General features: G+C 38.0%; 1 protein-coding gene across 1 annotated transcript; it reads right to left on the reverse strand.

Moving 5' to 3' along the window:
• Positions 1 to 8,955: 8,955 nt before the first annotated feature.
• On the reverse strand, positions 8,956 to 10,746 carry LOC126976011 (uncharacterized). The gene has a single exon (XM_050824149.1). It carries the CDS (start codon positions 10,717 to 10,719, stop codon positions 9,244 to 9,246), a length of 1,476 nt encoding a protein of 491 aa, XP_050680106.1. The 5' UTR covers positions 10,720 to 10,746; the 3' UTR covers positions 8,956 to 9,243.
• Positions 10,747 to 13,928: the final 3,182 nt, after the last annotated feature.

Consider the following 13,928-nt stretch of genomic DNA (forward strand, 5'->3'; position numbering starts at 1 on the left):
TAATTTAGGATGAATAATAGCTGCTTTTTTAATCAGTGAAAACTTATGATTATTTTATTTTTTTATATATTCCTTTTTAAATTTAATTTTAATATTAATATTTTATATATTTAATATTTTTTATATAAATCAAATTATAAATTTAACTTTGCTTTCATAAAATTATGCTTAGGTACAAGACTTGTGAGATAGTAAGACTGCGACTTAATATAGAGAAACGATCGTACCTACTAAAAATTTTAAAACTCATAACAAGGTATGCAAAAGATTCGTTGCAGAATCGCCTTAATAAATCTAATACTATTAATTCCAACCTTGGACGATGGCCGACGATAAATAAAATATATAACTATTCTTATCATTATTTCAATTTATCTAGTTTAATTACGTTTTATTTTATACTTTGGGAATAGGTAATGTCAGAGTGACGAAGTCATATCTTTTGGATTTTTTTTTATGGAAGAGGAGGACAAACCAGCGTTCGGGTCACGTGATGCAAAGTGATCACCGTCACCTACATTTTAGCAACACCAGAGGAATCACAGGAGCGTTGGCGGCCTTTAAATAAGGTGTACGCGACTCTTTTGAATGTCGTATCCTGGAAACACCGCACTAGGAAGCTCATTCCACAGCTTTGCAATACGTGGAAGAAAGCTCCTTGAAAACCGCACTGTGGATCACCATCTGGATGTGACCGCGACATATCCAGATGGTGTTGAAGATACCCATGTCGTTTCATCCCGGAAACACCACACAAGGAAGTTCGAATGCCTTAACATTATCCCATCAAGTAACAGGGATTTGGTAAGTTGAAATATAGAAAAAAAATAAGCAATTAAAAAATTACGAAAGTACGCTTGATAATACATTATTTTATTTAATTGCGGGAAGACGGTCTTACCCGGTACATTAAGGCATGTCTACGTGCAAGCACATCACAAGTCTACGTTCTAAATGAGGTTTTGAGCCAATGGTAGAGTACCAGGGTGACAGTTTTACGGGAGCTGCAGCTGCTGAGGCATTTGCCAGGTTCTTTGTATTTTCAAGTGTGTATTCTACCGATATTACTGAGTATACTACTAACTAAATACAGCATAAGCCAATCATAACATTAACAGAATTTATATCAACACAATTAGATATGCGATTACAAATAGATGTGCTTTTCTTTGATTTTTGTAAGGCCTTCGACATCCTGCTTGTTAAACTTTGTGCTATAGGCTTTTTTTGGTCCAAAGCTTCTTAGTCTCTCGTCTGACTATCTCCGTATGCTCATAAGTAGACGAATACCAATGAAGGATCTGGGTTTGACATTTGACCAAAAGCTTACCTTCCACGACCATATAATAACAGTCACTCAAGAGTCATTTATGTGACTAGGGTTCGTGATGTGGAATGTTAGATATAAAGCAAGTAATAGTTAATATAAAATCACTGACATAGAAGGTTGGGAAACTGAAGTGGCTGTGGGCATGGCACATAGCTCGACGGACAGATGGCCGTTGGGGCAGTAAAGTCCTGGAATGGCGACCACGTACCGGAAGACGTAGTGATGGTAGACCCTAGATAGACCGCCGATCTAGTCATAGCCGGAATTGGCTGGATGAGGGCAGAGCAGGACCGATCGTCATGGCTATCTTTGGGGGAGTCCTTTGTCCAGCATTCAACATCTTCCGACTCAAAAAATGATGATGAAGTACTTAATACTTATCTTTTTTTTTGTAAGTCCTAAAAAAACTATTTCATTATCTAACCCATCTATTAGTTACCTATTTATATAATTTAACATCGCTCAAAATAACTCAAAGTCCATTCTGATGTAATAACGATATTGTTTACTTTACTTAGGGATTTATCTATGATAGAAGTACTTATTAGTATAGTTATTACATTATATAATAAGTCTTCAATATTATTTTGTCGATTCATACAAATACACACTTCTATTTTAATTTTATTATGGCTTTTTTACGATAATAAGGGATGAGACGAGCAGGACGATCAGCTGATGGTAATTGATATGCCCTGAATTACAATGCAGGGCTACTCAAGATTATTGAAAAACCCAAAAATTCTGAGCGGCACTACAACTGCATCACTTTGAGACATAAGATGTTAAGTCTCAATTGCCCAGTAATTTCACAAAAATGTTGAGACACAGTAATGTTTACAGTTTACACATTACTGCTTCAAGGCAGAAATAGGCGCCGTTGTGGTACCCATAATCTAGCCGGCATCCTGTGCAAAGGAGCCACTGGTAAACTGTCTCCTGCCAAGCTCGTTTAGCCAACGATCAACGATCCTGAATCTAGACCATGAGGTAGATAAAATTTCATAGAAAATGAAGCAGTTTTTTTAGTATTACAGATATAGATGAAGTTAGTATGTGAAGAATAAACAAGCCCCGTGCACATAATGTATCGTGACAGACCGCTATTACCGCATTAGCTGTGCGTGCATTTTGATTGATATGGAAACTGAAATATTGAACAGTGAATTCCCTACTCGTATACTTAACTTCTGTAATTATTCGTTGTTTTATTGGATTCTACACAAATGGGTCAAGTGTTACCTGATTTTTTTTTATGGAAAAGGAGGACAAACGAGCGTTCGGGTCACCTGGTGTTAGTTAAGTGATCACCGCCGCCCACATTCTTCTACACCAGAAGAATCACAGGAGCGCTTTTGTTGAACGTACCTATGTCGTATCGTCATACATGGAAGAAAGCTCTTTGAAAACCGCAGTGTGGCTGACCGCCACACATCCAGATGGTGGGGATTATATCCTAACTTGTGGCGTGTCGTGCGAACGTGGAATTCAGCGGCAGGAATCAGGTGAAATATCAGGTGTGATTATTAGTAATGAGAAATATCACATGCGGCAGGTCAGGCCAGTTGATCACGTGGCGTCGCATGGCCACACGGTCCCTGGTTCAAACACACAAAGTTGTTAGGCTACATCGAAGCACACTGACAGACACAGTTTATACCCTTTGCTTCCTCGGGGTATAAAAGAAAGGGAAGTCGCAGGCCTAAATATGTCGTAAGAGGCGACTAAAGGTATTTGACCAGTGAGCTCCTTTGAACAGGATGTCGGCGAGATTATTGGTATCACAACGCCTTTTTCTGCCATGAAGCAGTTATGTGTAAGCATTATTGTTTTTCGGTCGAAAGGGCATCGTAATGAAATTACCTGGCAAATGAGACGTAACATTTTTTTGTATCAAGGTGACGTGCGCAATTGTAGTTCCGCTCAGAATTTTTCGGTTTTCCAATAATCCTAAGCGGCACTGCATTGTAATGGGCAGGCCGTATTAATTACCATTAGCTGAACGTCTTGCTCGTCTCTTCAATTATTATCATAAAAAATCAAATATTCTAGTTTGTATATATATTTCATAATCACGAACCAATATACTATTTAAAAAGACGAAGAAGCAAATTTTTCCATCGACGGTTCGTGTTTTGTTTACAAGTTATCGGTGTGAATGTCATCGTGATTTTGAATAAACAGTTTTCATTTGAATAATAAAATGCTCGTCTCTGTTTGCATTAAGTCCGACGATTATACCTGTAATATGTTGCATAACCTGTTAGCTAGAACAGCAGCTGGCGGTACAACAATCTATAAATAACCTTTTTTATAATAAAAAGTGACAAACCGGGCAACATGTTCATGTAGTTGTTTTTTTTTTATACGGGGAGTGTTGCAAAAAGCTGATTTACCTGTTCCTGCCGCCGAATGCCACCTTCGCATGACACGTCAAAAATCAAGATTACACCCATGGACCACTTACAACCTATCTGTGGAATGAGCATCCTTGTGCGGTGTTTCCAGGACGATACGACATGGGTACCTTCAAAAAAGCGCACACCTTTCTAGAAGGCCAGCAGCCTATGGTGTTGGAAGAGAATGTGGGCGGCAGTATTCACTTGAGATTAGGTGACCTAAGGGCTCCTCTTCCATTACAAAAAAAGTGAAAAGATACTACAAGCTCAGCATTCTAGTAGAATCTTAAACTCTGAGCGGAACCGTCATTGCCCTCGACACGTTGACTAATGAGTTTTTTTTTAAATGAAAATAAGGGAAGAGACGAGCAGGAAGTTCAGCTGATGGTAATTGATACACCCTGCCCATTACAATGCAGTGCCGCACAGGATTATTAAAAAAACCCAAAAATTCTGAGCGGTATTAGCGCTCGTCACCTTGAGACATAAGATGTCAAGTATCATGTGCCCAGTAATTTCACTAGCTACGGCGCCCTTCAGACGGAAACACAGTAAGGCGTTGTGGTACTCATAATCTAGCCGGCATCCGTTGCAAAAGAGCCTCCCACTGGTAAATTTTTGTTGTTTGTAGAGTTTATGTAAAGTCACAGTAACCTAAAATATCTTCTAGCTATTGCGCATTTTCCGGTACGTGGTCGCCAAGTCTTCAGTTTCGCAATCATTTGGGCTATATCAGTGACTTTGGTTCTCCTACGGATCTCCACGTACTGCAAGTCGCAGTGCTGGTAGGCCCTCCACAAGATGGACCGATGATCTTAATCCGCCGGAATACGTTGGATGAGGGCAGCGCAGGACCCATCGTCGTGGAGATCTTTGGGAGAGGCCTTTGTCGAAAAGTCTAAAATTCTGGCTGATATGAATGAACAGTGCATTTACTAACGCATCCCTTATCTGGTTAAAGAACTCTGATGCTTAACGGCAGAAAAATGTACTTTTGTACCCATAAAGCATTCTGTATTAAAAGTATATAGCGCCTATAGAAGTTATACCGACATATGTCTACTGTGGTTTTACTTCAAAAACCTCCAACCGGTAAAATTATATGAGAGCCTAGTTCACGATAGCGAGTTCAAGAGAGCCTAGTTAATTATAACCATAATAATAAGTATTTGTCTGGAATCAATTTTTCTATCAGTTGACAGGAATTGATCTTTGGTCGAGTGCAGCTGACCCGGACACATGATAAACCGTATCGAATGTAATAACTGCATCTCAAGTTACCAACCAATAAACATGAACCACTCGTTACAATAATATGATTTCAACGTTCAGCTTTCCATGTCCGTCCCAAATAAAAACTAAAGTCAAATAAACTGTATTCAATTAATTAACGGCCGTTTTCAATTACCTATCTATCCTAAGCTTAAGTTACTAGAGGTAGACAAATCCATCCTTTACGCTACCTTACATCTCAATAACCTATCGACATATGGGACTATATATTGGACATAACTATGGATAGATAAGATCTTGTCATTAACGGTGATAGCAATGTATCCGTAACTAGAGATACGTTATTGAAAACGGCCGTAATTCGCTAGCAATATTTCTTTTAATTTTACTGAATTATTACTGAATCTACCATAATATGTTCGGAAAAAGTAGAGCTCGTAAGAAGAACATACAAGAAACTCAACGGCCACTCTCTTCAATTAAGGCGGTATAGTCCTAAAAAGTAACTTTTTTGAAAATCTACTTAAAATACTTCTACAAATACTACGGTTCCAATTTTTTGACATGTTTATCTTCATTCCTTTATCTAAATTATTGCAGTTTCGAAATCACGATTACGAAAAAATTATTTTTTTGAAAAATAGCCTTTTTTATATGAATTGTTTAATATTATCATAAAACTATGATGGCTATAAACACAAAACTTATTGTATTCGATAGTTTATTAGTATTTATAAATATTCCTCGTGTGTTTTATTAATTCGCTTTGTGAATTATTTTATATTAATTTTTTTCGTAATAAACCAAACGCGACGCCTTGGTTGCATGAGTATAGAGTATTTTACAATACCTGTAATATATAAAACAAATTAGTATGTAAGGTGCTGCATCCAATATACGAAACGTGCTCAAAGTTAAAAGCGTTTTAATCAAATATTTCATAAAAGTAATGAAGAATCAATTGTATTATAAACTATCGTATATTGGACGCATTAATCTTTATAGCTTGAATTCAATGTTTGTGTAAGGATGCTTCGTGAACATGATGGTCGTGATTACTGTCATAATTAGTAATCGCATCCAACAATAATATACTTGATTCCAACATTATATCATGTTCGTCACGTATTTGGTAAGTGATTCCGTCTACATTTAACGCCTTACACAAACTTCTTTTTTAATGAAAATAAGGGACGAGACGAGCAGGACGTTCAGCTGATGGTAATTAATACTCTCTGTCTATTACAATGCAATATCGCTCATATATCAGATTCTTAAAAAACCCCAAAAATTCTGAGCGGCACTACAACTGCGCTCGTCATCTTGAGACATAAGATGTAAAGCCTCATTTGCCCAGTAATTTCACTAGCTACGGTGCCGTTCACACCGAAACACAATAATGTTTACACATTACAGTTCCATGACAGAAATAGGCGCCGTTGTGGTACCCATAATCAAGCCGGCATCCTGTGCAAAGGAGCTTCCCACTGTTTAGCTGCGTTATCGTTTAAGTTAAACTCTCTCTTGTCAAAGAATAACGCTACTTAACTGACGTTTAAACTATATAATATTTAAGCACTTAGCTGGTACTCAATATGCATAGTCATATACTTAAATAGTTTTTCTTTTTTCTCTCTCCTATTTCAATGAATAGGTAAAGTTTAATATAATTTGTACTTTTATTTTAAATAAGATTTTTTTTAAGTTAATTAGGGAGTTTCTTGTAATTTTTATGTTCACCATTATTTTCCTATACATTAGAACAACAAATTGTACCATAAGACTTAGAAAATTGTATTATTGTATATGAAGTGGTGTATTTAAATAAATAAATGTAGATTTATTGACGTTACAGCTAAAACTATGACAAGTTTTGAAAGAATAAAATTATCAAGATGAAGATATACTTATTAAAGAGCGATTTTATACAATATAGTAATCACATTTGATATAAGAAAAATATTATGAAATAATATCATTATATTACTGTGTATATCTAATCAAATCAAATCAAATCAAATCAAATCAAAATATTTTATTGCAAGTCACATTTTACAGTAGGATGGTTGGTACATTAATGGGTAGACAATATGTGACGCCCTGCAAGGGCACAGCAACGTTATACATAAAAAAAAAATCTATTATTGTGTATATCTTAGATTAAGGATTGGTGTCCGCTCCAACTAGAATACTAGTTATTATAACACTAGAAATAAGGGATTGCTTGTAACTAATTCTAGTAGGCTTCATAAGATACATAATAGCTTTAAGGGTAAATGTATACACTTCTATAATAAAGTCCCAGCCACTGTTCAGGCATTATCTATAAATAAATTTAAATGTTTTATAAAAAAAATGGCTCTGTCGTAAATCCTATTACTCCACTGCTGAATATTTAAATGATCGGACAGCCTGGGACTAGATTGTGATTTTTTTATAGCGATAGAAATGACTGTACAATATTGTATATTTTTATTGAAAAGAGCGCAAAAAAAAGAATGCTAGGAGAGTTTCTTGCACCGCTTCTTCTCTCTCAGAGCGCCATTTGTTTCCGAAGCGGTAGTAGTATCTAGTAGTATAAGAAATGACATCAAAAAGAATTCTAAAGGAATTCTAATTTTGAGAAAATAAATGCCTTTTTTTAGATACCTCAGGCGTAGTCGCAAAGTGCGGCAACTATTACTACGCCCAAGGGGGCGTACTTGTGCGAGTCTCGAACAATGCTTATAATTGAAACTAAAATGTCGGTTTGCGTAGTAAGACTTTGTAAAAGTAATACTAAAAGAAATAAGAAAGACACTGGGATCACAAATCATCAGTAAGTAAGTATTTTGAATTTTATTAATTTCAAAGTAAAATAACACGAAGCGTGTGTTATTAAATTTGAAAGATGCCTTTGAGTGTCAAGATGCCACGCACATAAGCATCTAAATGTTGCGGAATCTAGTCGGAGCGCAGCGGAGACCAATCCTTAATCTAAGGTGATTATAAAAAACAAGAAGAAGAAGTCCTGAATAACATATGCTTAGGATTCATAATTATAAAATAAGTATGCGTATAGTGGTTATGAATGTATGTGATTAGTACTAGAATGAAATGAAAAGTGAAAGGGCTTCAAGTATATAATATATATTCATACACAATGGAAGTTTAATGAACTTAGCAAGCGGTAGTGACTGTGTGTAGATGCCTTACAATGTTACGTTATCTAATAAGATGGTTTATATGGAGAGGGCTCAGAGAACAATCGAAATAATAGGTGGAAGAAGTCACCTGATAAATCAATGTTATGATATAACATTGTAAAGAATCAAAGGTCATTATATTAGTTAAGTCCATAAGACCACCTGAAAAGAAATGACTCAACTAAGTATTAGAGCAGCAATTAAGAATCGTCAAGCAGTAATGTGTAAACTTTACTGTGTTTCGGTCTGAAGGGCGTTGTAGCTAGTGAAATTACTGGGCAAAGGAGACTTAACATCTTATGACTCAAGGTGACGAGCGCAATCGTAGTGCCGCTCTGAATTTTTGGGCTTTTCAAGAATCCTGAGCGGCACTGCGTTGTAATGGGCAGGGCGTATCAATTACCATCAGCTGAACGTCCTGCTCGTCTCGTCCCGTATTAAAAAAAAAATCTATTCATAAGGTACTCAGTTAATTTTCAAATAATTATGGATCACAAGTATAAATTTGATGGAAAAGATACTACAATGACAAAGAACCAGTAAGTTATCTTATTTTAAGGAAATAATTAAAACGAGTGGTACCTACTTTGCGAGCCTTTGAAAATGCAGTATTTACTGGTGTAATATTTAACGAATATACAAAATTATTAGTTTCAATAAGTGTAAATGATGTGCGTATTTCATATCTGAAGTAAAAGCAATTGATATAATTTATTGAACCCTAGTTATCACCGAGGGCAGCAATTGATTGACCAATAATAAACCGCACTATTCGTATCACAATGTATTTCGCAAAATGAAACCACACTTAGAAATAAATAACTTTATTCATACACAGTATCTTTGCTTCGTAAAAGTATATTCGACTGCTTAACAACAACTATCTTAGCGATAATAAGAAAGTAATAATATAATTAAACTCGTATCTACTCAGTAGTTACAAACATGTCAATCGTCCGCTAATCGTTCGACCTTCGCGAAGGTATCGTCCGGCCTAGAGGACAATAAGAGAGCGTATTATTGGAGTGGTCGTGACACAGCATCATCACACGCTCCTTCAGGTACAAGAGTGTCTTGATTACCGCTCTGAGGGCGGTCATAGAGGTACGTTGGGCGGAGTCTTGCAGGGCTCAGGGAGCGGCGGCCTGCGTTCTTCCGGCGACCGTGATTGGTAGTAAGCACAATACGGCAACGGGTCCCAGAATGCGAACAGAGCTTCGCGTGTATCCAGCACGGTGTTCAACAGATTCCCAACTGTTGCAGCATGACCACACCTTTTGGGTCCTTGACATAGATATGGTAGGGACACCCCAACACGAGCTCCAATCACCACCAGTTTGTTCCCGTTACCTGAAGAATTCTCCTCACGCACTAATTTGAATGATACATGACCAGTCATTGGCCGTGTGGGTGTAAAAGATCCAATAAACTTCTGCACCCAAGCATCAGCTTCGTCATCTTTTTGTGGAACCAGTCCTTTCCTTACTGAATCCAATCGACACGTTACATTATTGACTGCGCGTGATTCTTTTAATGTAGTACAGGTCATAAGTTTCTCTCCTTTTGGCTCTCTCATTATTAACCATGGCTTTTCAGCACTTATTTCTCTCGGAAATCTAAAATGTGTCCTATCTTCAGGTAGAACAAAGCGCAATCGATCCCTTGCACCTCTGGCTCCAGCACTGGCAATAAAATGTTTACCTTCCCTTGACGCGCCACTTTCATACCATGTCCTAACGTCTTCCTCACTAGCCACTACCCAAAACTGTGGCGTGGGCAGCCCAGCCACGCGGCAGATCCGAATCATCTCAAGAGGGTCGTCCAGCGCGACTACATCACGAGGACATGGTACAAAGCACTGACATCCAATTACCTCCAAGTGCTGTTTAGCTAGCGCGTCATAGTAAGCAGGTGTTGTCGAGCTAACCGGGACATAGAAAACAGCAGACTCCTTTTCTACTATTTCCTTCACCGCTCGAGCGTACGCCAATGGATCTGCTGGGTTTGGTTTAGGTATTGTATAAAACTTATTAACTGCGGCCGAGTACTTCAACAAAGCAAACAAACCCTCTATTTCAAATGCGATGACTCTTGCTCCGGCCGAATGAAAGTTCCTCGCAAGGTGTAGAGCTTGAACAGAACTTCCTCCACTTATTAAAACAGTTCTCTGCTTGTTAGGACTGCTCGAAATGGCGCTGGCAATCATCTTTAGAACTCCGATCGGACACTGCACAAATTTCCAGAAAATAAATAGTAAAGCGGCAATCCATAGCGTCGGTAGCACTACTAAAATCTGTTTCCAGGCTGGGTGTGTGATAAAGCTTAGCAACGCAAAGAACGGTCGAAGACATTGTCGCGGGAACCAGGTGATAATTCTTATAAGACGAGGCAAAGGTGCCGGATGTTCTGGTGGAACAGCCCGTTCTTCAGGAATCAGAGAAAAAGTGGACGAAAAAGACCGTCTAAGCGCCGTAAAGGACGGTTGTTGATGCGCGCACCGTTTGACTCTCGGCGAGAAAATTAGCTCGGTATTGGACCGCGCAAGGCGGTACTCAGGCGCACACGCCGGCATGTCGAACAGCGGTAACAGACTGACGCGCGATACACTTGCCACTGCATTTAAACAGCCTCGTTATCTCAAATATAGTACGCATATATCGCCTGCTCAAATCATCTTTGTACCCAATTAACTATTAAGTATCTAGTTTAAATAAACAAAATATTATAATACACACGAAAGTTAGTTGGTAAAATTTTATTATAAGTAGGTATATTAATTATTAACCGGCGTAAACTAATTACCTACATAATTATATCAATAATTTGTGTGACACTCATAATAGGACGGATGGACGTTCCAATTAGATGTTATGGTGTAAATTTCCATTACAATTTCGTAAGTTCACTTCGTTGTGGACGATTAGTACCTAAATAGCAATAAGTTATGTCGAAACTGCGGTTTATTAGGAACCGATTATAAAAACAGAAGGGATCCACACTGCTAATGACTGAAGAAGTTGGTAGCTATTACTAATAACTACCTACCAATAATGTCATTATAATATTAATTTCATAATTAAAATATCACATCATAAATTTAAGTATTGAATGTCGTAATTTTTATGTTTAATATGGCGCATATCTTCACAATTTTGTAGAGATGATTTATCACTTTTTATATATTTTTATTTATTTCACGTGTGGATAGTTTCAAGTTTCTATATTCACACAAATTAATAATAGTCACAAAAAGCTACGGCTCTGTAGTTCTGTACTCTGCACAATAGTTGATATTTTTGTGTAACACAAATAGCGCGATATTTTATATAGATTAACTTGATATTGTTTATTTAAGTGAAGACCACGTGTGAAATCGTTATGATAATCGTCTGAAAGTAGTCTCAACTCACCAGTCTCGAATGTCAACAGTAAATGCACAATGACCATCACAGCTGCTGTCTGTGTGCCTAGTTTTGATGTACCATTACTCATTGTTGTCAATACAATCCATATATCTTTCAAAATAATAACTTGTTATTGAAACTGTAGCTTCATAAGCGAAATGATAAAGAGCCGTTTTTCACGTCAATTATCGAAGATCCTGGTTCATAGACCGTCACAGGGGAGGATCTTATAGTAACCCAGGGCCCGACAGACTAACTGTCCGCTCCGGAAACTGGAACTCCAGATTGCCTTTACTTAAACTGCTGAACCATTAAATAATATAAGCTGTAAAGAAAAATCAAACATGAAATGCAAAGTGCTCGGCGGGACCAAACCCGCGAACCGTATTACTCGATAAGCAGTTTCATACGTCTCAATAGTAGACTCAACGGACAGATGCAACGGACAGACAACGGCAAGCATTTCTGGCTCCGGGTCGGGCTATGTAGAACAGTTAAGAAATCGTAACTATTTTTATAGAAAAGGAGGACAAACGAGCGTACGGGTCATTTAAGTGATCACCGCCGCCCACATTCACTTGCAACACCAGAGGAATCATAGGAGAGTTGTTGGCCTATGTGGACCTTCCACACGCACTTTTTTTTAAGAAATCTGCCTATGTCGTATCGTCCCGGAAACACACAAGGAAGCTCATTTCACAGCTTTGTAGTACGTGGAAGAAAGCTCCCTGTAAAACCTTACTGTGGAGGACCGCCATCATCCATACACATCCTGATGGTGGAGATGAACGAAGATGAGCAAGGTGGAATTCGGCGGTAGGAATCAGATGAAACAGCTCTTCGGAACACTCCCCGTGATAAATGCGGTAGTAGACACACAATGAAGCGACGTCTCTACGCAACGCTAAGTGATCCAGCTGTTCACAGACTGGGTCCCCGACAATTCGAACTGCTCTGCGTTGCATGCGGTCAAATGGATCGAGCTACCAAAAGCACCTTTGCACAGGATGCCGGCCAGATTATGGGTAACATAACGGCGCCTATTTCTTCCGTGAAGCAGTAATGTGTAAGCATTATTGTGTTTCAGTCTGAAGAGCGCCGTAGCTAATGAAATTACTGGACAAATGAGACTTAACATCTTATGTCTCAAGGTGACGAGAGCAATTATAGTGCCGTACAGAACTTAAGTTTTTAAAGTAACCTGAAGGCTGAGCGGCACTGCATTGTAGTGATCAAGGCATATCCACAACCATCAGCTCAACGTCCTGCTCGTCTCGTCCCTTAGTGTCATAAAAAATTTATATGCTATTCTATACCAAAAAAGATATATAATATAATCCAAAACATACTTAAATAAAACGTGTGTACAAAAGCCATGATGGACGATTGTGTTCGTAAAAGAGTAGCAAACAAACATAAGGTAATTTTAATTATTATTTTTATTATTATATTTAATTAGATTCGCTTTATAATATTATGTAGCATAAGGATGAATTAAATAAATTTATACATGATACAAAAGTAATCATTAAAATCTGCGAATTCTTGGCAAGCAACATCATCGTCCGCTGTCTCGAGAGTACAAACCGGTTGAAACAATTTGGTCATTTTACTACAAATAAACTAGTTTGTTGGCATGTTGCATATTTTATCTCTAACACATATAAACACATTATTATTTCCTATGTTTAAATAGTTATCGGATTGGCCGGATTTGCACCAGTGGGAGGCTTTGCACAGGATGCCGGCTAGTTTATGAGTACCACAACGGCGCCTATTTCTGCCGTGAAGCAGTAATGTGTAAACATTACTGTGTTTCGGTCTGAAGGGCGCCGTAGCTAGTGAAATTGAGACTTAACATCTTATGTCTCAAGGTGACGACCGCAATTGCAGTGCCGCTCAGAATTTTTGGGTTTTTCAAGAATCCTGAGCGGCACTGCATTGTAATGGGCAAGGCGTATCAATTACCATAAGCTGAACGTCCTGCTTGTCTCGTCCCTTATTTTCATTAAAAAAAAATTACGGGAGTTTGCAGGTTTTCAGACAACTGCAGGCGTCTGGAAGCGATGCTCGAGTTCGAATATATTTGGATCTGGTACATTAACTGGGGCTGTGCTCACTTGCTACCAGGTCATATACTCATTTGTCCTCCCATAAAAAAAAATTACGTTGGGCTCAGCGGGCCAAAACGAATCTTGGCTTGTGACATTTGAGCTTGACTTTGTAAACAAACACGAGTAGATATGTAAAGAGGATGTAAATACTCCGTCTTAAGAGGCGGGACTGCCTGAGTTAAAATTTAAATTTAGTTTAGTGTGGAACGTGCAGTTATTTGACATAAGTTTGAAATAGTAGTAATTGATGTATCGCGATTGGC

The sequence above is a fragment of the Leptidea sinapis genome, chromosome 39, assembly GCF_905404315.1.
Source record: "Leptidea sinapis chromosome 39, ilLepSina1.1, whole genome shotgun sequence".
Taxonomy (NCBI): Eukaryota; Metazoa; Arthropoda; class Insecta; order Lepidoptera; family Pieridae; genus Leptidea; species Leptidea sinapis.